Genomic DNA, 20,552 nt, shown 5'->3' on the forward strand with positions numbered 1-20,552 from the left:
TGGCTTCTCCATGAATATTTGTGGAGTATCTAAATGCCTGACCCTGTGTTCAGCTTCCCTCAATGACAGGTCTTGTCCCAAGCCTACCTTGCTTACAGGAGATTTTAGTACAGAACAGAGGCAGGGCTCAGAACACAAAGAGGGGAGGGTGGGAAGCTGGGCGGGACTCAAGAGACCCTGGACCCCTCAGTCTCTTATTTTTGATCTGCTTTCTGTGTCAGCTTTCTTTTCCCTCTGCAGCCTGGATTGCTTTAAGGAAGACACTTTTTTTTTTTTTTTGTCTTTTTGAGACAGGATCTCACTGTGCAGTTCAGGCTGGCCTTGAGCTCACTTTGTAGCCCAGGCTGGTCTCGAACTTGCAATGATCCTCCTGCCTCAGCCTCCCGAGTGCTGGGATTACAGGCGTGCATCACCATGCCCGTAATACTTTAAGACACCAGGATGTTACAAATGCAGCTTCTGGTCCCAATTCCTAAATCTACAGGAATAGACAGGGTAGGGGTACGGTCCAGCTTGGGTCTGTAGTGAAAGGGGGACATGTAGCTACTGAGAGCCCCTGATGTCTATGACAGTGTGGGGTTGCAAGGGAGGGACACTGCTGAGGGGTCCACTGTGGACTGGGGAGATAAGCTCTCCATTCCATTTAGCAAGATTCATGCCCTGCAGAGAGCACGGGACAAGGAGCCTTCCTCCTTGGCTGAGTCTGTTTTTTTTTTTTTTGTTTTTGGTTTTTCTCCGGTACCGGGAATTGAACTCACAACGTTGTGCTTGCTAGGCAGGCGCTGTGCCGCTGAGCTAAATCCCCAGCCCTTTGGCTGAGTCTGAGTGGCTATTTCTGCTCTGTTCCTTCCTCATTTCTGCCAGCCCTTGAAGGCAGGCAGCCAGAGCCAGCCCTTTTACATGGGAGCAGGCTGAGGGAAAACCCCACTGGCAGCTGTGGCAAACTGTCCACAGGTGGCCAGGTGTTCCCTTTGTGAGCACAGTACCAAGTCTAATTCTTTCCAGAAGTCCGCAGAAAGTTAACTGTGCCTGGCTCCTTCCCCTCCACCAGGGCCAGTGGGAGAAAGGAGAGAGTGGTTGTCAGCAGGGCAGCTGGGTTTGTTGATTTGCCTGGAAGCTCGGGAGGGGAGGGTGTACGGCTTCCCTTGGGCATCTAACATCTGGGTCTGTACAGAGCTGGGTCTGGCCAGGCCAGCTGGCAGTTGGGTGACCCTGAATAAAGCCAGCCAAGGCAGGCAGCTGGCTGCTAAGGATGGCTGATCTCCAGATCACTTGGAGGGCACGCTTAGACCTGAGGAATGTCAGAGCTGGGGGCGGGAAGATCAGCGGACACGAGATAAGAGAATGCAGTTCTGGGTGCAAGAGGGTCAGATGAGGTCATGCTGAGCAGTTGTGCAGGCTGTACAACTCAGCATCCTCCCCCTCCTCCTAGGCTCCCTCCTCCTGAACCTGCCCCTCTTGCTCTGGGCCTTCCAATCCCTACAGGGGGCAAACTGCTTCAGAGAGGCAGCTTCTCCCTGCACCCTTGGCCTCTGGCTGGGTAAATGGGCACAGCGTTGCTGTCTGTAACCAGCAGAGGGGGTGACAATAATAGCACCCATCTCCCAGGGTGCAGAAAGGCACAGGAGATCTTTAGATGGGTGCCTGGCACAGACTGGGCACTCAGGGAATACATGTTCTTATTTCATGAGGATTCTAATGAGTGCTCTTGTGAGAGTAGCCTTGTGACTGAGTCATACAAAAAAATAAAAGTCTAGAGCAGATCAGGCCCCAAGAAGAGGTGACCACTGCAGGCCAGAAAGACTGCTGCGGAACAGGTGTCTTGGGTTTTACTGTGCAGAGGGATCCCCTGGGGACCTCCAGGGATCTGAGATTCTGAGTCACTTGGTCTGGGGTGGCCTTGCCAGTTCTGCATTTCAAACACCAGTTCTGCTTCCTGATGTCACTGGCTGCTGGCCCTTGGGGGCCACAGTCTGAGTGGCGAGGCTCTAGGAAATGCAGGTTTCACCTACTACAAGAGTTAACCCTGATGCTAAAGGGGTGCACCCCAGAGGATGCCACCTGCCTATACTGTTTTCTCATTTTCCAATCATTAGTCTGGCTTCATTTGTGAGATGTTGCTAAAGCTCATTAAGCATTTTATCATCCCAGCAATGCAACCTTAGTACGGAGCTACGATACTCCCTCCTAACTAACCGCTCTCTCTCCCTGCTCAGACCCTGGAAGCGGCTTCACTCTGACCTCATCACAAGTCAGCTTATTACCAAGGACAGCCCTGTGGCTCCCTAAGCAACCACTTGGTCACTTACCCTTCTTTCTTACTAACCAGGCCCCAAGTCTAGGGCGTGTGCTGATCAAACTGTTTTCCAGGCTCTTTTGTTTAAAGAAATGGCAAATAAGGTAGAAGTCAACATTGGTTGGCGGGAATGTAGTCCTTCCACTTCATACTTGGAACACATACTCAATGGCTAGAACTTTAGCAGTTATCTGGGAACATGAGGCAACCTCAAGAATGGAAGCCACATTGATAAAGATGGTGGGGTAGAAAAATGGAGCTGTGACACATGGATGATGTCCTGGGGTCACCATACAAGTTCCTCCCCTGCTCAACTACAGACTGCTTTTACATTGAAAAAAACCCACAAACTCAGTTTGTTTGAACCACTCATGTGAGTTTCTGATTACATGAAGGCTGCTGGGCCCAGGGCTAACTAACACCACAAGAGCAGATGCAGATGCAGGTTTAAATGTGTGTCCCAAACAGTCATCCCTCTGACCACCCTTCGGAGGATTCCCAGGGGGTGCAGGGCAAGGGACCGGATGCGGAGCAGAAGCCCGGCGTTCTGCTCTGCCCTGCCATTTCCTGTGTTCCTGGTGAGGCTAAGTCCTCTCACCTGTAAAAGGGGACAAAGGATGACTATGACCAGCTGTGTCCCCGTGCAGAGATCACTGCCCTGAGTGGATGTGTCTCAGGGGGACACAGCGGTGATGGGTGCTGATCAAGCAGGGAGGGGCCATGGGGTCACATCTAGGTGTGGACAGCGTCCCACCTCTGGTGTTTTTTTTAGGACTTCCCACCGTGACTGAGGCCTCAGAGCATGTGGCTTCCCTGTAACAAGAAGGCTGTGTCCCGTGCCCCTCCTCATTAACCTCCTGTGCGTGGCGTTCTCTCTGAGGGGAGCTGGCAGCACAATCACTCTCTGTCCTAGCTCCTGAGTGCAGGGCCTGGCCTGGGTAACTGGTCAACCTGCTTCCCCCCCCCCCCCGGCCTGGGTAACTGGTCAACCCCCTCACCCCATGCTTTGCTCTGAATCCAAACTTTTGTCCCCCAGCTGCTCTCCTCCAGCTGGCCAGTGTTCTCAGAACCATCCACACCTGGTCTGTCCAAACCAGAGACCTCGTGTGCTTCTAATTTCTCTCAACCAGCCTCCAAATCTGGAGTCACCACAGCTCTTGATCCTGAGCCTCCTCCCTACCCCATCAAATGTGTCCACTCAGGTGTAGCTAGCTGCCTCCCGGAGCACAAAAACTGTGTCTACCCAGCGAACAGAAAATATCAGAGATGTGCTTACCTCTGAGCCCGGAGGTATGGCCAGAAGCCAGAGCAGGGCCAAGACAGGAGCTTCTCCAAGCTTGGTCAGGCGGGGCGATTTTTCTGGCCAGCTGCTCAATGGGCTGAAACACACCTGCCTTTCCTCATGATGGGCCCATGCTAGGTTTTGAAATTCGATAATTGAAATAAGGCCTGTGTGGGTGTGCAGCTCACACATGGCTCAGTTTTCTTGTTCATGGATGGTCCAATAGAAGGCAACCAGCACTGTGTATACTCGGTCTATTTTTTAGTAGTTGTAACTTATTTTTAATGTGAATGGAATATGTGCAAATAGGGATAAAAGGCAACCAGGCTAGAAGGGTTCAGTGACAGGGATTTTCTCAGTGCCCCAGCCCCACCCGTCCTTCCTTGAAGCCCACTTCAGTTGGCCCCAAAGGGAACAAATTATTGTGTGTACTTTTCTAAGAAGAAAGAAGGGGCTTGTCCTGCCTGCTTTGGGGTTGTCGTCACCAAGCCAGTGAGACAGCATTGAGGAAAACCCAGAGCACTAAAGGGCAACAAGGGGCTGTTGTTGTCCTAAGAGGACAGATGTTGAGCAAAGGGGAGAGGGCATGACTCTGGCTGGCAGAGGTGACAGCTGGCATTTTAATGGCGGCTTGGAAAAGTGTCCCAGGCCCCGGTGCAGAGTTGGAACAAGGCCAGCCTCTTGTCCATGGTCCTTTTGCTGCTTGAAGCACAGGGCCTCGAAGGCTACACACTTGGGTCTGTTGAGCAAAGAGCCCGGATGTGCCCTCACAGTCACACGGCCGCCTCCCCCTCCACCAGAAGCTGGGGATTGGCTATGGGACCGAAGCCTGTGCCCTAACTGGGCCTGATGGTGGTGGTGCTTTCTGAGAGAATAGGGTCAGTTTCCACCTATGTCCCTACAGAGTCCGCTTGCCCTTTTCCAGTGGGGGCTCTGAATACCCAGGCCTGTAACCACATCGTACTCCAGCTTGGTCAGTAAGGAGCAGGCAGCCAGCCCTTTCCTCTCTCATTGCTACCATTTCCGTTTCTTGTTTTTTATCAAAGGCACAGCAGCAGCAATGATACCACCAGGCAGGAAATGCCACGTCTCAGAGACCACGTGACACAGCAAGTCTGAATCTATCACAAATGAGGAAGAGACCTGGGCTCTGGGATCCCAGCTCAGTATAGGGTGCAGCTTAATCACTCATAGCCTGGAAGAGGATTAATTCTGTGTTTGGCTTTCAGTACTCTTCCAGTCTCTTCTGCCAATTCATTAGCTCATTTGACAAGGGCTCTCTGCCTTTATCTGAGGTGATACGCACTGGAAATGGGTGATTGGGGCTTCCTATGATGAAATATGGAAAATCTTCTGTGATTAAGGGCAGAATGCTTTTTTTTTTTTTTTAACCAGAAAGTAGCTTCTAGGAAAGGGACCGGATGCTCACATAAGATTGATTAAATGCTTGACACGTTCCTCCTGTCACTGCACAGCTTGTGTTCCCCTCCCACCTTTGCTATGGCTCTAGGTGGGACCCGTGGAGTGCCAGGGCCTGGTTCAACATTATCTTGCTGGCAGGAAGTCATCAATATTGGCTGACTGTCAGATGCCTGCAGGAGCTCCCCGCTGGGAGAGACTCAGCTCAGCCACATTTGGGGAGGGCATGCGCGGGCAGAGGCAGGAGCCAGGAGGCTTGGAGACACTTGGGTATCTTGCCTGATCCCTGAGCTTCAGTGGCACTGGATGGGGCTGTCATTTAGGAGAAGCTACTGGGGCCACTGGATGGATGCTGAGAAAGTACGAGCTCTGTAAAGCAGAGGCAAAGACATGGATGGATTGGCCACCAGGGAGGCTGAGGATGTTGCCCAGCCTCAGACAGGCTTGGGCTTGGAAGCCAGGCCACCATGTAACCACTGGTGTGTCTTGGCCCAGGTGATGTTTGGGGATCACTTTTGTTATCAGTAACCAAGGTGTTCAGAGTTCAAGGGGAAGCAGTGTGGCTCAGTGCCTGGTGTATGTATGAGAGCTGCTATACATATGGTGTCAATAGGAATCAAATGTCCAAGCAGAAATCTGGGGTGTAGGATGTCAGAGGGAACAACTATTGTTCATACTGTTTTGGGGGTGCATGAGTATCTGCGCTCCTCCTTAGAGTTCCAGGACCAGCTCAGTGGGCATCTCTTTGGCTCCATGGGAGCTCAGTGTCTGAAGCCCCTGATTAACCCTTGGTTGTCACCAAGGTGACCCCTATGACGTGGCCACATCCACAGCAAGTCTCCAGGGCCACCTATGCCAAAGGGCCTGCTTGGGCACCCTATGGAGGGGACAATACAAGGAAGGACAGTGGGCAAGGGTCACGCTGTCACCACCGATGCCTCGCGTGGGGTTTTATCAGGACGGTGGGGCCCGATGAAGATACCCAGGCAGAGCGTTGGGTGGGCAGGTCTGAGTTTGTACAGAGGACTCCAGCAGCAGGGTTGGACATGCTGAGGCCACCAGGCAAGGTGGCTGCTGTCACCAGTGGGAACTGAGGGCCTGAATGAAAGAGCAGCAAGGCTGCCTGGCCAGATACACTTCTCAAACTCACTGCAGGAGCTCCTGACTGGCTGGGAGTGGGAGGGAGAAAGTGACTTTGGGCAATGCCGTTCACTGAGAAAGGAACAAAAGATGGTGGGGATGGGAAGTGGGGCTTGAAAATACAAACTCAATAGTTTGGGTGCATTGAATTTGAGGTGCTGGTGGGACAAGATGTCAAGTGAAAGAGCTAACATAGAATGAGGCCTGAGTATGCCAGACACTGTTCTAAGCACTTCACATCCATTATTTAATTCTTACAATACTCCTTATAAATAGATGCTGTTATTCCCATTTTACAGATGAGAAAGTAGAGGCACAGGGATATTACATAACTTGCCCAAATTTACAGTGATGAAGGCACGGTCCAGGATCTGGGCTCAGTGCCACTTGCTCTTAAAGTCTATGCTACATGGCTGCTTCGTGACACTGCATAGCCAGGGCCTGGGGTTCTGAGCTACACGTACAGAGAGGGCCCTGCAGAGACTAGGCTAGGACAGTTGCATGGGGTCCAGCTTGTGCTCTGAGGAATACTTGGTTAACCAACAGCGAGCACCCTCCAAGTGGGGCCCCATGGGGGAGAGCAGGCTGTGTCTGTCACTGGAAAGCTCCTGAGACCCCCAGGGTGCCTGGCCCAGGGGGCGAGGAGGCAGAAGACTGCTGGATCATGGGTTTACAGCAGCTTTGGGATGGGGATTCCTGGGATCGTGGGGAGGCCCCTACATGGCCAGCATTGCAGGCAGGGCCAGTGACCTGCTGGGCATTCACAGGCACTTGCAGCTTAAAGCTTGCTCTTTCCTAAGGGCTCAGTGTTGTAAAAATCCCTGTATCCCCTGAGCTGTCACTCTAACATTTAATTCAGTGCGCCTGCTTTCTAAATGAGGAAACTGAAGCCTGCATAAATTCAGTGACATGGCCCAAATGGCCTGGCTTGGTGCAGCGGCAGAGTCACTACTGCTGTATCACTGTACAGTGTAAGCAGATGCCGTAAAGGCCACATGGGTCATGTCTGCCTGGTGAAAAGGTGTAGCCACAACCTTCCTCATTTTTCGGCCATTTTCCTTACCTCTTGCCAGGCAGACCCTGTTGGGAGCTCTCTCAAAATTTTGTTTTGTTTTTGTGATACTGAGGATTGAACTGGGACCTTCACATTGAGCTACATGCCCAGCCCTTTAAAAAAATTGTTTTTTGGTGGGGGGGAAACAGGTTCTAAGTTTCAATATTGCCCAGGCCAGGTTTGAACTTGAAATGTTCCTGCCTCAGCTTCCCAGAACAGATGTGGGTTACCATACCTGGTGAAGCCTTTTCTTTCTGGCCTTTTCATGCCCCTAGGAAATTCAGTCAGGTTCTGTATATTAAGATTATTAAAACCCACACACTCTGGAAGTGGTGAAATGGTGGGTTGAGGGCCATTTCACTAGACCAGGAGCTGAAGCCTTTCTGGAAATCACTCACCTCTCCCACTGGGGTGACCCCTGCTCAGCAGCCAGGCCCGAACAGTGGAAGTGTGGGGCTCGGACACTTGTGTCACACCTGCATGATTCCGACATCCACAGGGGCTTTTCTGTGTCCCTCAGCAGAGAAGCAGGTAGCGTTCAGAGGCCCAGCAGCCCCGCAGTCCCACAGCCCCGAAGCCCCGAGAGCTTATTAGACACAGAGGCCCAGCCCAGCCCAGCTCAGCCAGGGGCACCCGCAGCTTAAGAGAGCCAGGTGATCAACAGAGGTGCAAGGTCACCCACCCTTGAGTAGCCACAGCCCCTTGAGGCCTCTCTTCCCCAAAGCAACCTCCCCCACCACAAGGCCAAGGATCTACGCCCAGCAACTGTGCTCACCTACAATGCAGCGCCTGGCTTCTCCCAGCCCTGCAGGAACCAGAGCTTACGTATAAGTGCTCTTTGCCCCTAGGGATAGATACTCTGGTTTCTTGAGGAGAACTGTCTAGACTCAGGGTTTGGGTCCAGGGCCACGCCCTCCCTACACCCAAACCTGAGGAGGCTCCCATCCTCACGTAAAATGGGGAGTACGCTGCACAGAACGTACCGCACCTCACCTCTCGGTGACTCGGTGTCAGTAGCTACCATACTGCACTGCTTAGAAATAATGACAAGGGAAGAACCTGCACAGTCTCAGTATCAGTGCAATTTTTTCCCCCCGACTACTTTTGACCCATGGTTGGTTGCATCCACAGATACAGAGATGACTGTACTTAAAGGGAAATGTCCTAGAGCTTTTGCTTAGGGACAGTGACACTCCAAAGACACCCCAGAGTGTTGTGGCCGTGAGGCCACCTGGAATCTAATGCTGTTGGGATGATCCTGTGACTCAACACAGGTTAATTTATTCATTATTCCCACACTGTCCCAGGAGAAAGGTTGGGCAAAACATGTTAGTATTCTAAATGCTAAGGAATAAGCTCTTAGTATGCAAAAGTCTTCCAGAAAGTTAACTTATGTGCGATGACACTTCCTATCCCCGATGTATCACCAGATACCTGAGGTCGCCCTGTCTCTTGCCTGACTGGTGCTATTTTCTTGGTGAGCTGACATCTCCCTTCCCAACAGTCCCCTTCCCCAGCCCCACTAAATCTTTTTGGGGTTCCTGCTGGTGGATGATAAAACACACAGGAGTCAAGATTTTTTTTTTTTAGGCTTTTTTTTGGTTTGTTTTTAAAGAAACTGCATACATCATCAGACAAACAATAATTTAAATACCATGCAGTTTCTGTATGTACAAAACCTAGGCCATAGAGATCCAGTTTACTTTGTATTCTATGTACATTGTCTTCCTCATACAGCCGTCATCTGATAAATTAGAGCCCGGGAGTGTGTGGGATCCACGGTCACCATACCCACTCACTCCTACACAAAGACAAACTATGTACACCCGGGGATCAACTGCAAAAAGCAACCGGTTTGGGGAGTAACAGACAGATGGCAAGAAAAAGTCCTTGAAGGTGACCTTTGCCCACTGGTTGTGCACAGGGAGAGCCTGACATTCCATTCATCGAAGCAACACACCACGAGTTTTCATTCGGCAAAGATAAACACATGTTTGGAAGCAGGAGAAAAATAAACTCGGAGCTCTTCATCACGCGGACTGTCACGTTGTTTGTTTTCTCTCATCTGACAGAAAGGCTAATGTTGTACACGTTTTTACAGGGCTTTGGGATGAAGTTATCAGGGACTTTGCAAAGGCAGGTAGGCCACGAGCTGTCTCTTTAGTCACTGAGACGGGCTGTTGTGGGGTTGGATCAGTGTCTTATTTTGAGAGGGAAGCATGTGATTTGAGACATTTCGAATTTTCCCTCTCCTCCTAATTCAATGACACATCTCTCAGTTGGGATGTATACCCTCAAAAATAACCCACCTTGAAAACTGCAGGTTTTTCAAAAGAGGGATGCATTTTAAGCCCGTCTATTTATTTTTTCTTTTCTACCTCCCTAATTAATGTCAGTTTGTCATCTTGGAAAGTAACACAAGTTACTTCTGTTGTCACAACACTGTGGCAGAAAGAAATGTGAGAGATCTTTCTAGAGACCTCAAGGTTTTAAGGGACAGCAGAGGCACCCCCCTGCAGGCCACAGAGGGTGCTGAGCCCCAGAAGAACTGCTTAGCAGTAGCCAGTCCTGAAGGCAGGTGACCTTCCCGGGGTGTGGGAGGCGCACCCCTAACTCTGAGCAGTGACTTCTGAGAAGGGTGCCCTGTGTGGAGGGGAAGCGGGCAGTGCCCTGCATCTCTTTGTGCACAAAGTGGGCTGCCAGCCCAGGGCCCATGGGCACACATGCTGGCTGGTGGCTGCCTGCAGGGAGGTCCCTTTGGGCCTTCTATTCCCAGGGAATCCGAGGGCCCAGAACCACAGCCAGCAGGGGAGAAGTCCAGATGACTTCTCAGGAACAAGTTCCCTTAGGACTCGCTCCTGGCCAGGGAGAGCCTGGCTGTCACGGCTGTCACACCAGAGCTCCAGGTGCCAGCTGCCGCTCAGCTGTGGTTAGGGGAAGTACAACCCTCAGGCTGGGCCCGGCTAGGCCAGGCAGATACCTCAGTCCGGAACACAGGCACACATGCCTGCCCCAGGGAAGTTCAACGAAAGAGCACACATCCTCTGTTCTATCATTCGCACATTCAAACGTCAGTGATCCTTTCGGGAAGACTGCGTTCACAGCCATGCTAAAATCCCGACTGTGTTTTCCCTGAATACCTCTCTGACTGCAGAAACCATTCAGATTCAACACCCAAAGAAAACAACAATGGGGGAAAAAAAGATTTAGTGATGGTGTGTCCTCCTGGGGCTGGGCAGAGGCCAGCTTGCTCTGGACCTGGCAAGCAGGCGACAGAGGCTGGGGGTGCTGTCTCCAGAGCTGCCCTGCGCGCTCTCCGAATCCCCCCAGGCTCCTGGGTTAGTGCTGCCATGGAGCCAGAGAATTCTAGCACCTCCTTGCTGGGTGCCACATCCTAAGAGTAACTGGCTCCCACTGGGCTTGGGGTGGGGACTTGACTCTGGCATGGCCAGGCTGGCATCTTTCTGATGCTGAGTGTGTGTGGTGGAGAGCGAGTCATTCCCCAGAAAGACCCGGTGACTCTGGAACCAGCAGAAGGGGCCAGGCAGAGCCCTGGCCTGAGAGCCCAAGAGCCAGGTCAGGAAGGAAAACAAGAAACCCTGCAGCAGGCCACTCGGGGTACCTGTTGGGAGTTTGGGGTTTCCCCCATTGCACCCCAACCCCCAGTGTCTCTGTCAACAGAGCATTGCTTTCCTGGGGTCTTGAGGCTCAAGGAAGTTGGAGCCACATCTGATGACCCAGCATCATCAGGAGAGGGGAAGGAATCTCCCGGGATAGGCGCAGAGGGACGGCCAGGGGCAGGCGTGTCTGGCATCTGCCCCGTCTGGCCCATGTCAAGCTCTGGGCTTCTCCATAGAAACTCTCAGTGCAAAGAAAGGAGAACGGAAGGCCACCGAGCGGTGCTGGAGGGCCAGGCCCCTGTAGCAGGGCAGCCAGACTTCCAGGAATGGTTTCTGGCCGCCACACACTGGCCCTACACCCTGAAGTCATTAACTTCCAAGCCACACAACTGCTGGCCTGGAGGTACACAGGAAGATTAAAAACATCAGCCAGGCAGAGTTTCTGGCCCTGGCCTTTCTGTCCCCTGCTCATAGATAGGGTCCTCGTGCTCCTATGCACGAGCACCAGGGGAGTTCCTTAGCAGGGGCGTTTGTGTCCCCAGTGACACTGGGCTTTCTGAACTCGCTTGGGTGAATTAATTTGCACTACGGTGACAATTCTCCCTTGGGGAGCTGCAGCCTCCTGGAAAGCAGCTCACCCTTGGCAGAAGGGACAGGGTGCACCCAGAGCCAGCCTGCCACAGCTACCCACATGCTGGGACCAGTGGGCCGCGGACTTCCCCAGAAGAGGGCCCCGCCGTCTTGTCCTCTGTGCGGATGACGCTGAGACCAGCAGGGGCAACCGAGCGGTGAGGCTCCCCCCAGCATCCCCCTCCTTGGGGACCCCCAAACCAGATGCAGTGTTGGAGCTGGTGCTGCGTCCAGAAGGCCAGCCAGATCTTGAGCTCTGCACAGTCACTCCCAGGCCAAACCCATGGCCTCTGCCTGCTCTGGATGCAAGCGACAGTCCCACGAGCACGAGGAAGGGGTGTGCAGGAGACTGGATGAACATGGTGCCTGCTGGGCCCGGAAAGAGAGAATGAGGGCCACGCCACCTCCGGGAGGTCTTCAGCCCAGGCCCCACTGGAAAGCGGGACGTGTGTTGGTACCAGAAGTAGCGCCAGCAGCTCTGACTGCGGATCGGTCACCATCATGTTTTCGCTCATAGAATCCTGATTGTGTTTCCTTTTATTTCTCTTCTTTTAAAAAAAAAAAGGCAGTTCCGAAGATTTACACCGGAATGGGGAAGTGAATAAATGCCAGCACTTATGGTTCTTACAGACTTATGTTTTGAAGCCAGCAGCTGCTAGGGAGGAACCCCACTGCTAAGGTCGGTGAAACCTGGGGACACAAAGAACTCAGTCAGGCACAGGCGCTGCCGAAGTGGTGGACTCGGTGATGCGACCTTCCCACCCTCAGCTGTCCCGGGTGTGACAGGGACAGGGACTGTGAACCTCAGTGTGCGCTCCTCCAAACTCATCTCTGCTTTGGCTGCAGTGTAATCTGCAGCCCCCAGGGGACCCACCCTGGTGACTCAGCCCATGCTGCCAGCTGGATCCAGCAGTGGCAAGGTCACCTGTCTCTGATTCCAGGCATGAAATCCTTGGTAAGCCCCATTCCTCTAAGTGTACATCAAAGGAGGGGAAGTAGAATTAGGACAATGGCTTTGTCACTAACTAGCCACGTGAACTTACATAAGCCCCTTAGTTCTCTGTCTCAGTTTTCCCACATGATGTCACACAGGACTGTTGTGGAGAATGACACAGAATAACAGAAGAGAACTCGCTCTGGAAGTCCCATGTAGCGTTGGTATTCCGCGCAGGTTTGACCTCTGCTGAGTGTGTGTAAGCTGGTGACGATCTTTTCTCCTTAGCTTACAATTTTATAAGAACTCGCTTTGGTCTGGCACTTGCTGGAGCGTTTGGCCAAGGCTTCAGTGCTCCTTGCCCCACTTCAGCAACGTTCCAGTGGAACTCCGTGTTCCCCTTTCTTTCCTCTGCTCTCCCCTGCACCCACCAAAGCACTATGATGACCCGGAAACAGACGGGAAACAGGTTTGTTTGTAAATACTGCAATTTAGGGGGAAACAAACAAACAAACTCCCCGGAACACTAACCTTGTTAAGTGCCTACTCAATTCATGAACTTCCATTTCAGTGCTTTTAAACTCGTTCAGCTCCTTCCGAATGGCAGCCTGAGGGTGAAGCACAGCCGTCAGTATGCAGGGGAAGGGGGCAGAAGGGCGAACCCCCTTTTATTTCACGTCTAATAATATTTTTTCTTCCACCAAGCTATACAAGTAGGTGCAATGAATTCTTTCCTTGGAGGGGGAACAAATCACCTGAAATGTCCTTTAGAACCTTCTAAGATTTCCCTCCTTAGGGGAATTGGTGAGAGTCTGAGGCAGGGAGGCACATACAATAATTTTAACTTCTGTTGTTTTTATACCAGGGACAATGCCCTAAACATGGAAGGTTCGGGACAGATCTGAAGTCTTGCGCTCTTGAACAGTTCTGGTCCTAGGCCAGTCTGGTTCTGTCTCTCTGGGCACAGCCTCTGCGCTATGGTTTAAATGTGTCCACCATGGGGTGTGTGTGTTGGAACCTTCATTCCAAGTGCAGTGGTACTGAGAGACAGTGGCAGCTTTAAGAGGCGATTAGGTCATTAGAAGGAATTAAGCCTTTCTCAAGGGACTGGGGGCTGTTATAAAGCAAAGGCACCCCCGGTGTCTTCTCTTTATGACTTCCACCACCTTAGCAAGCAGTACCAGGCCCTCACCAGATACTACTTCTGATCTTGGACTTCCCACCTCCAGAACCATGAGACTAACTTGATTTTTTTCCTTGTAAAACTATACAGTCTCAGGTATTCTGTTATAGGGCTATGACACGGTCCCTCCTCCTCCTGTAAATCAGGCACAGTGACACCCTCTGTCTTGTGCTTTCTCCAGTGATGAGAATCTATCCAGGGACCCCTCTGCAGGCTCCCTGGAGTCCTGGGGAAAGGTGTTGAGGCAGCAGCACTAGGAGAAACCAGTGTGAGGGTCCCACCATGGGGATGGCAGCTAAGGCCTTGCTGCTGCTCTCCTTCTGGGCTCCCGGAGGAGCCCCATGCCCTGCCTGCTCCTTGCCTCCTTTGCTTACTTTGTCTGCAGCGGTGAGGCGGGTCCACGGCTTGTCTGCTCTGCGGTCATAGTCCTGAGCGTCAGCCACCTCCACATAGTCACTGAAGCGAATGAGGATCTTCCTTTCCCGGAGTTCTTCCACTGTTGGCCTCTGACTGAGCTGCAGTGGGGGATAGAGAAGGCCCAGTCAACCAGAGGAGTTTGGACCATGAGGCCCCATCCATGGTAAATGAAGTCCGCCGGGGAGACCTATGTGTCACACAGAGTTCAGGGCGGGGCCTTACAGGGCTCCCAACTCCTGGAACTGAATTTAGGATTCCAAGAGCTTTATTATCCCGCCAGGCCTGTTACAGGTGATAGCCAGCCTGTCTCTTGCTGCATAGCTCTGCAGAGTTTCTGGGTCTTCCCAAGAAACTTGTTCTTCTATGTGGCTGTGGGTGCCTGTCCTTCCCGCAGCGGGTGGCAGGCATCTTACAGGAAAATTTTGTCTCATTCTGGATTTATGAGTTCACTCCTGTGAACTCATAATTTAGCGCTCTCTGCAAGATGGGTTTGTAATGCATTTTATGTGTACGTATGTGTGCATGCGTGCATGTGCTTGTGTGTGTTTCAGACACATAGAAACACTAAGTGCAAACAGCATGCAAGCTCCAGGGTATGCAGGGATGGCAATGTGTTACGGGTTTTCAGAGCAAACATTACTAATGGTAATGCTCTTCCTCAACAAGGTCAATTGTAAGGTCAGCTAACAAACACAGGGCCAAGAGAATGCAGAGCAAGGCCACATTTACACCAAGAGAGATAGGGCTGGGCCTGCTGGCTGGCTCTGGGATGAAGGACTGGTTGCAGGGATGAGGAATGAGAAGATCTTTATTTAGCTATCTCCCAATACTCTCACCCCCAAGCACCATTTCTCTGTCCTTTCACAACATCAGGCTGCCATTTCTATTCTCTCTGCCACAGGTTTATATCTTCAAGGGCAACATGGTTGCTCCCTTTAGCATACTGTCAGTTCATGTTTAGCCAATGCTGTTTAAAAACAGTTTTTCCTCCCAGCCCCAGACTGCGTTTAATGGTGTTAATGGAAGACAGAGTCCGTCAGTCTCAGCACTCAGACCTACAAAGCCAATGCACTCAGGCAAGTCCAAGTCACCAGGACCATGGTGCAGCTGCCTGACACCCTGGGCTGGTGCTGGAAGGTGCCACCTTGCTGCCACACTGGCACAGCACGAGAGGAATGCCTGCTGCCATCAAGCAGAGTTCTGGTGGGCAGTGCAGGGCACTGGAGCAGGGCAGTAGCGGGACAGGCCAGTGGGTCCCTCTTGGCCATTGTGTGGAGATTTCCAGGGACCAGAGGCCTAGTGACTGCGGAGCGGGCCACTTGCCTAGACTCCATGTGGCTCCCCTCTATGTGGCTCTAGTCTCTCCTGAGGTAGCCATGGATTTCCCAGGGCAGAACATTTTGGCCTCAGTGATGGTCTGTTACAAAGAAGCACAGGTTTCCAAGGCATTATGGCTGTGACCGTTGTAAACAGAATGGGGGCCATCCTGACACCAAAATGTAGGTGCAGGGACAGTTTGCGGTATAATTAAAAGCCATAAAAACACTGAATCTTGACCTGAATATTTACCATATTTACCGCAGATAAAGAGATGCCTACTCAAAATTCCCAGTTTTTGTTTCTTAGGACTAGCTGGGTTGACCCCAGGCTGTTGGGCAAGCAGTATCCTTTTGTATGTGTGCAATGATTGGAAAGAGATGCGAAACCTGTCTTTTGTCTTTGTCTCCCCGGAAATTGTGATCTGGATGGCACCAACAGCTTGTCTATGGCAGAGTCTGCCATAGACAGTAGTAACAGAAAACTCAATGTAAGCTCTGAAGGGCAGGGGCCTCTAACTTGTGCCTGAATTCTGTGGGGCCTCAGGCACCACTGCCACAAGTCAGTAAGGTACCATGTGCAGGAAGGGAGTGAGCCAGGACAGACCCGACTGCTGCCTGAGGGGTCTCAGGTTGAGTACGGACCATGGTACTAACGGTCAGCAGCCAGGTCCCTCCTCCGTGTGGATGAGCTTGTCCCCTGACCATGCAGGGCTTAGAATATGGACCCTCAGCCTGTGGCTGGTGGCAGCCTTGGGTACCTACAACCTGAGGTCATTCCTTGGATGCTGAGGAAATCATCTTTGAGGCCAAAGTCAGGTTTTCTGGGAATAATGGGCTGGCAGAAGGGGGGTAGCACTTGTATCAATCTATGGCAACAATAATATGGGTAAACAGCAGCTAAAAAAAAAGAGTAAATTAATTGAGACCCAAATTCTACTCTTTCTACAGCCTGACTCCTTGGTACATTTCTTTCCTTCCTTCTTTCCCTCTTCCTTCCTTCCATCTAAGCCTGCTTGCCTGCATGCATCCATCCATCCATTTAGCTATCATTTATTTTATTTTGGAGAGGAAGATAGGCATTTTTTTAGCATGTAATTTTTAGGTTATTTTCAATTTGGCTGACAAAGATGACTGGTCTGTTGCTATTGGCATCAGCCACTGAGTTTTATTTTTCTCACTAGTCCATTAAAATTAAATAGAAATTTATTGAGGAAGTTTTGGGGCTGAGGGGAAGTAAATGAAAAGCGACCACCGTCCCTGGCATCTGGTCTTGGTGTGATAAAGGCTCAAGAGAAGAGAGCTTGCTTCCAGCCAGGATGTGATATGGATGTTCTGCATGCTGGCAGACACCGCGTCTCCGGGCCACAGACAGATGAGAAAGCTGCTTCCCATTTTCTAGGCTTTTCCTTATGGTCATCCGGTGCTTATACTCTCTATGCCTAACTCCTGGAGCCAATGGCTGGGGAGGGCACACGCTAGGGTTACAAGGCCATTCTCTGGGGGTGGGAGGAAGGAGAGGAAACCAAGGGGCAAAGAGGCAATTATCCTACCTCCGGGACCTGCAAGAACTAGAAGCTATAAGAGGGTAACTGTCCATCCTGTGACCTAGCCTAGGGGACACCTAGCCTATCACTTTATGCAACTAGTCAGGTTTCTCTCTGCAAGAAATAAGAATCGAATATATGTCTAAGTAATTCCTATGATTATTAGTAAGCAACCTTGAAGTTTTGGAGACTTTGTGCATTCCAGCCATTCACTCCATGAACTTGATGGAAATCTGACTTCAATATTTTTTTAGAATGTCTAGACCATTCCATGCCAGAAACGAGGGGCTATGACTAGTCTCTTTCTCACATGCCTGTCACTTTAAAGGCACACTTAGAACAAGTGAATATACTTCTGTTCTTCCCTCTGCTCAGTCTCAGGAATAAATGCGCTCTGCGTCCAAAGCCTGAATGGTCTTAGGTTGCAGAGGGACAGCTCTTGATTGCGGTACGAGCAACTGGCTGAAGTGAGGTCACTTAGTTCTTATCCTGGTGTCCTGCAGGGTGACACCAGCCAGTCACCTGATGGTTCAGGCCACATTTAGGGTATGTGGAGAAACAGGAATCATCCCCCTTAATAATTTGTATGATATTTCGGGACCACTGAATTTCTCCCTTCGCATAACATTTCTAAAAAAAAAAAAAAATGGACTAATAAACCTTTTAAAATCTAATAGGTCTCTTCACTGTCTTTGAGATTTGAATATCTTTTCTCAAGATGATCACGGTAGGAGGTTGATTGAAAACACGTTAGACAGAAGATAATGTCATTCCTTGTGTCATCAATTAATTAAACTTTTCAATATCACCCAGGAATAGCCTCAGATTTATTATTCAAGAGGCCACCTATGTAGCGTGAGGTCTCTGTGGCTCTACACTGCATTGCTAAACCATCTATTTTGGGGTTAAAATATGTACAAAATTCTAGCTGTTATGACTTTTATCTGAGTGCTTTCAAAACATCTGCATTAATGTTATCTGTACTTTTGGCATTTTCCTAATCTAGTAATTCACACTGGATTTAACATAATTAAGTCAAATAATTCTTAAACACTAACAGGTAAGGCATAGTGTTAGGAAGCAAAGAAAATCCGTCTTTCCCCAGACTGCAGCACACTGCCAACTTATATTTAAATAACTATTTTGATAAATGAACTTGGGATGGGCTAATGGGGTTATAATAATTTTTGTGTGTGCTGGGGATTGAAGCCAGTTTGCCGAGCATGCTAAGCTTGAGCTGTCCCACTGAGCCGCACCACCCAACCCCTTTAATGAATTTTAAAAAACAAAATATTTAGCATAGCTGAAAATATAAAATGACAGACAGCAACTTGTTTTGGGGTTGGTGGGTGTCACAAATCAAGCTGGATTGAACGTCACCAGCCCAAAGGACTGAGGGGGCAGGATGCTGTGCTGAGCACCGGTCCCCAGGGACAGTTCACTGGGTTAAAAAGCTATGCACTCTGACACCCGCAGTGAGGAACCAATGGGCTACGTGGCTTCAAGGCCACCGAGGCCACCAGAGGCAAAGGTGTGGGAAGCAGCCCACCCGCTCCTGCCCAGCCTCTGCATGGAGAACCTTCTCACCTTTCGAGTTAACCGCCTCTTGATCTCTCTTTTCTCCTCTTGTTCCTCTTGCTCATTCCGAGCTGAAAGAAAGATCAAAGATGCTTTTGATTTCCGTACGCAGAGTTGCACACAGGTGCAGCCTTTGGGCCTTAGCAGGCTCTTGTCCAAGGACCTCAGCTTGAAAAGGGGGAGAGGACACTCGTGTCCCCTTCCCTGGCCACCCTCTGCCTGTGGGGATGGTCCCCAAACTGATTGCATTGTTTCAAGTTGGCAGCCAGAAGATGACCTTTATGGGTTTTTTTTTGTGTTTTTTTTTAACTGTCATGTGGGTTGGGTCCTCAGGCAGAAATACTGGGTTGAGAAATGGGACCGGGAGGCAAGGACGCGGTGTGTGAGCAGCGAGGGAGGGGTACGGGCAGAGACGGGCCTGGAGGGACTTGCGAGACTTCTTTCTATGCACCACACGGGGCCTCACCCCTGCCCTGGAGCCTCCCCGAAGGGGCTCACTTCCCTGCGGCCCTAGGGCCTGGGGCGCTGTCGGGCAGAACAGAAAGCGGACCTTCACCTCTGCCACCTCACTGGCCAACAGCAAACACAAAGCTGGCTGCTCCTCCAGGAATTTCAGAGTGCTCACCTTTCTCAGGCCCTGATTCCATGAATTTTGGCATCTTGTAAGAAGTCTACAGAACACATGTGCGACCAGAGTGTGGGACACAACTGCCTGCACTTTGACTCATCAGGGGTGTCTTAGGAGCAGACTTCTGAGCCGAAAGGTGCTCGGCACAGTAGGTCGGTGACTTACTCATGAGGGGTTTTAAGAGCCGGTGGTAAGGGAGTCTGGGAAAGGGGCAGAGATTTGAGGGGCAGAGAATTTGGGCTTATTTCTCCAGCTCAGCTAACTGAATGACCTTGGGTAAATCATTTCCCATCTGGGCCTTGGAAGGATTCTTTGATATTTATGGAAACATATATATCAACCTAGTGTCACCTGACTTGAAAACACCCTGACACCAACGGGTGTCCCAGCAGGCCCGTGATTCCCACTGGGTTTAGGATGGCACAGGTGCAGGAAGCCGCAAGCCGATTCTGGGCCAGAGTGCAGTAAGGTTGTTCAGGGTGCTTGTTTCTTCACTTTGTCATTGCAATTATTGAGTTATTTGTTGAAAGCTTAATGAGTTTCCACGCTTGCAATTTATTTGTGGCTTCTGATGGTCCCAGGACAGGACAGATCTTTACACGAGGGAAACCCCTGTGCGGGGAAATGGGGTGGAATTATCCAGTGAACCATCCTGCCCTTCCTACAGGTAACTCACACCAAAGGTGCCCACACCTCCCATGAGGACAAACAGCTGATCCCAGAGCCGATTAACACCTACGGGGATCACGACCTTGTACAAGGGCAGCACATGAAACGTCCACATCCTGTCCTGGCATGGATCACCGCCCAGTGCCACTATGACTGCTCCTTCTTTCGGATTTAAAGATCCTTTCTCCCAATGCAAATTTTCCTTGGATAAAAATCCATTAAACTAGCCAGCCATCCGTAGATTGAGATGAATTTATCAATCAGAGATAATTGGGAGATAGACAGCAACACCCAGGAGGCACCCCAAGGTGGTATTTGTAAAAATGCAAATTTTTCTGGCATAAAATCTAGGAAACTGGTCAGCCATTAATATCTTAGTATGAATTCATTTATCAAAGAATCATCTGGAAGGCAGACAGCAGGAGCTGGAAGAAGGGAAACCCAGACAGCCTTGTTTGCAGGTGGGAGAAAGGAGGGAGGGTTTGGGAGTTGGCCCCACAGGCAGCTGGAGGGCACTAAAATTCACAGAGGCCACTAAGGCCACCACTCTTGGTTTACAAATGCAGATATGAAAGCCTGAGGGATGGCCAGGCGGGCCTGGTGGCACAGGCCTGTAATCCCAGCACTTGGGAGACTGAGGATTGCTGGGAGTTTGAGGCCAGCCTGAATTGCATAGTGAGACCAAAAAGACAAACAAAACCCCCAAAACAACAACAACAACAACAACAAAGACAACAACAACAACAACAACAACAAAAAAGAAGCAAGCAAGCCCCAGGGAGTTAAGTAACTAGTCACACCCTCCACGACTAATTAGACAAATAGTTCAATTCTTTGCC

The 20,552-nt window shown here is 50.7% G+C and overlaps 1 protein-coding gene across 1 annotated transcript in view; it reads right to left on the reverse strand.

The window, feature by feature from the left end:
• Window positions 1–8,767: 8,767 nt before the first annotated feature.
• Window positions 8,768–20,552, reverse strand: part of Phactr1 (phosphatase and actin regulator 1) — a 520,403-nt gene continuing 508,618 nt past the window's right edge. Inside the window, exons 13-16 of the mRNA XM_005398816.2 lie at window positions 18,426–18,487; window positions 13,933–14,073; window positions 12,907–12,983; window positions 8,768–12,131 (exon numbers count right to left, since the gene is read on the reverse strand). Of these exons, the coding sequence (XP_005398873.1) occupies window positions 12,116–12,131; window positions 12,907–12,983; window positions 13,933–14,073; window positions 18,426–18,487 (296 nt within the window). The 3' untranslated portion in view covers window positions 8,768–12,115. The remainder of the gene's footprint in view (window positions 12,132–12,906; window positions 12,984–13,932; window positions 14,074–18,425; window positions 18,488–20,552) is intronic.

This window comes from Chinchilla lanigera, unplaced genomic scaffold, assembly GCF_000276665.1.
Source record: "Chinchilla lanigera isolate Chin_1 unplaced genomic scaffold, ChiLan1.0 scaffold00064, whole genome shotgun sequence".
Taxonomy (NCBI): domain Eukaryota; kingdom Metazoa; phylum Chordata; class Mammalia; order Rodentia; family Chinchillidae; genus Chinchilla; species Chinchilla lanigera.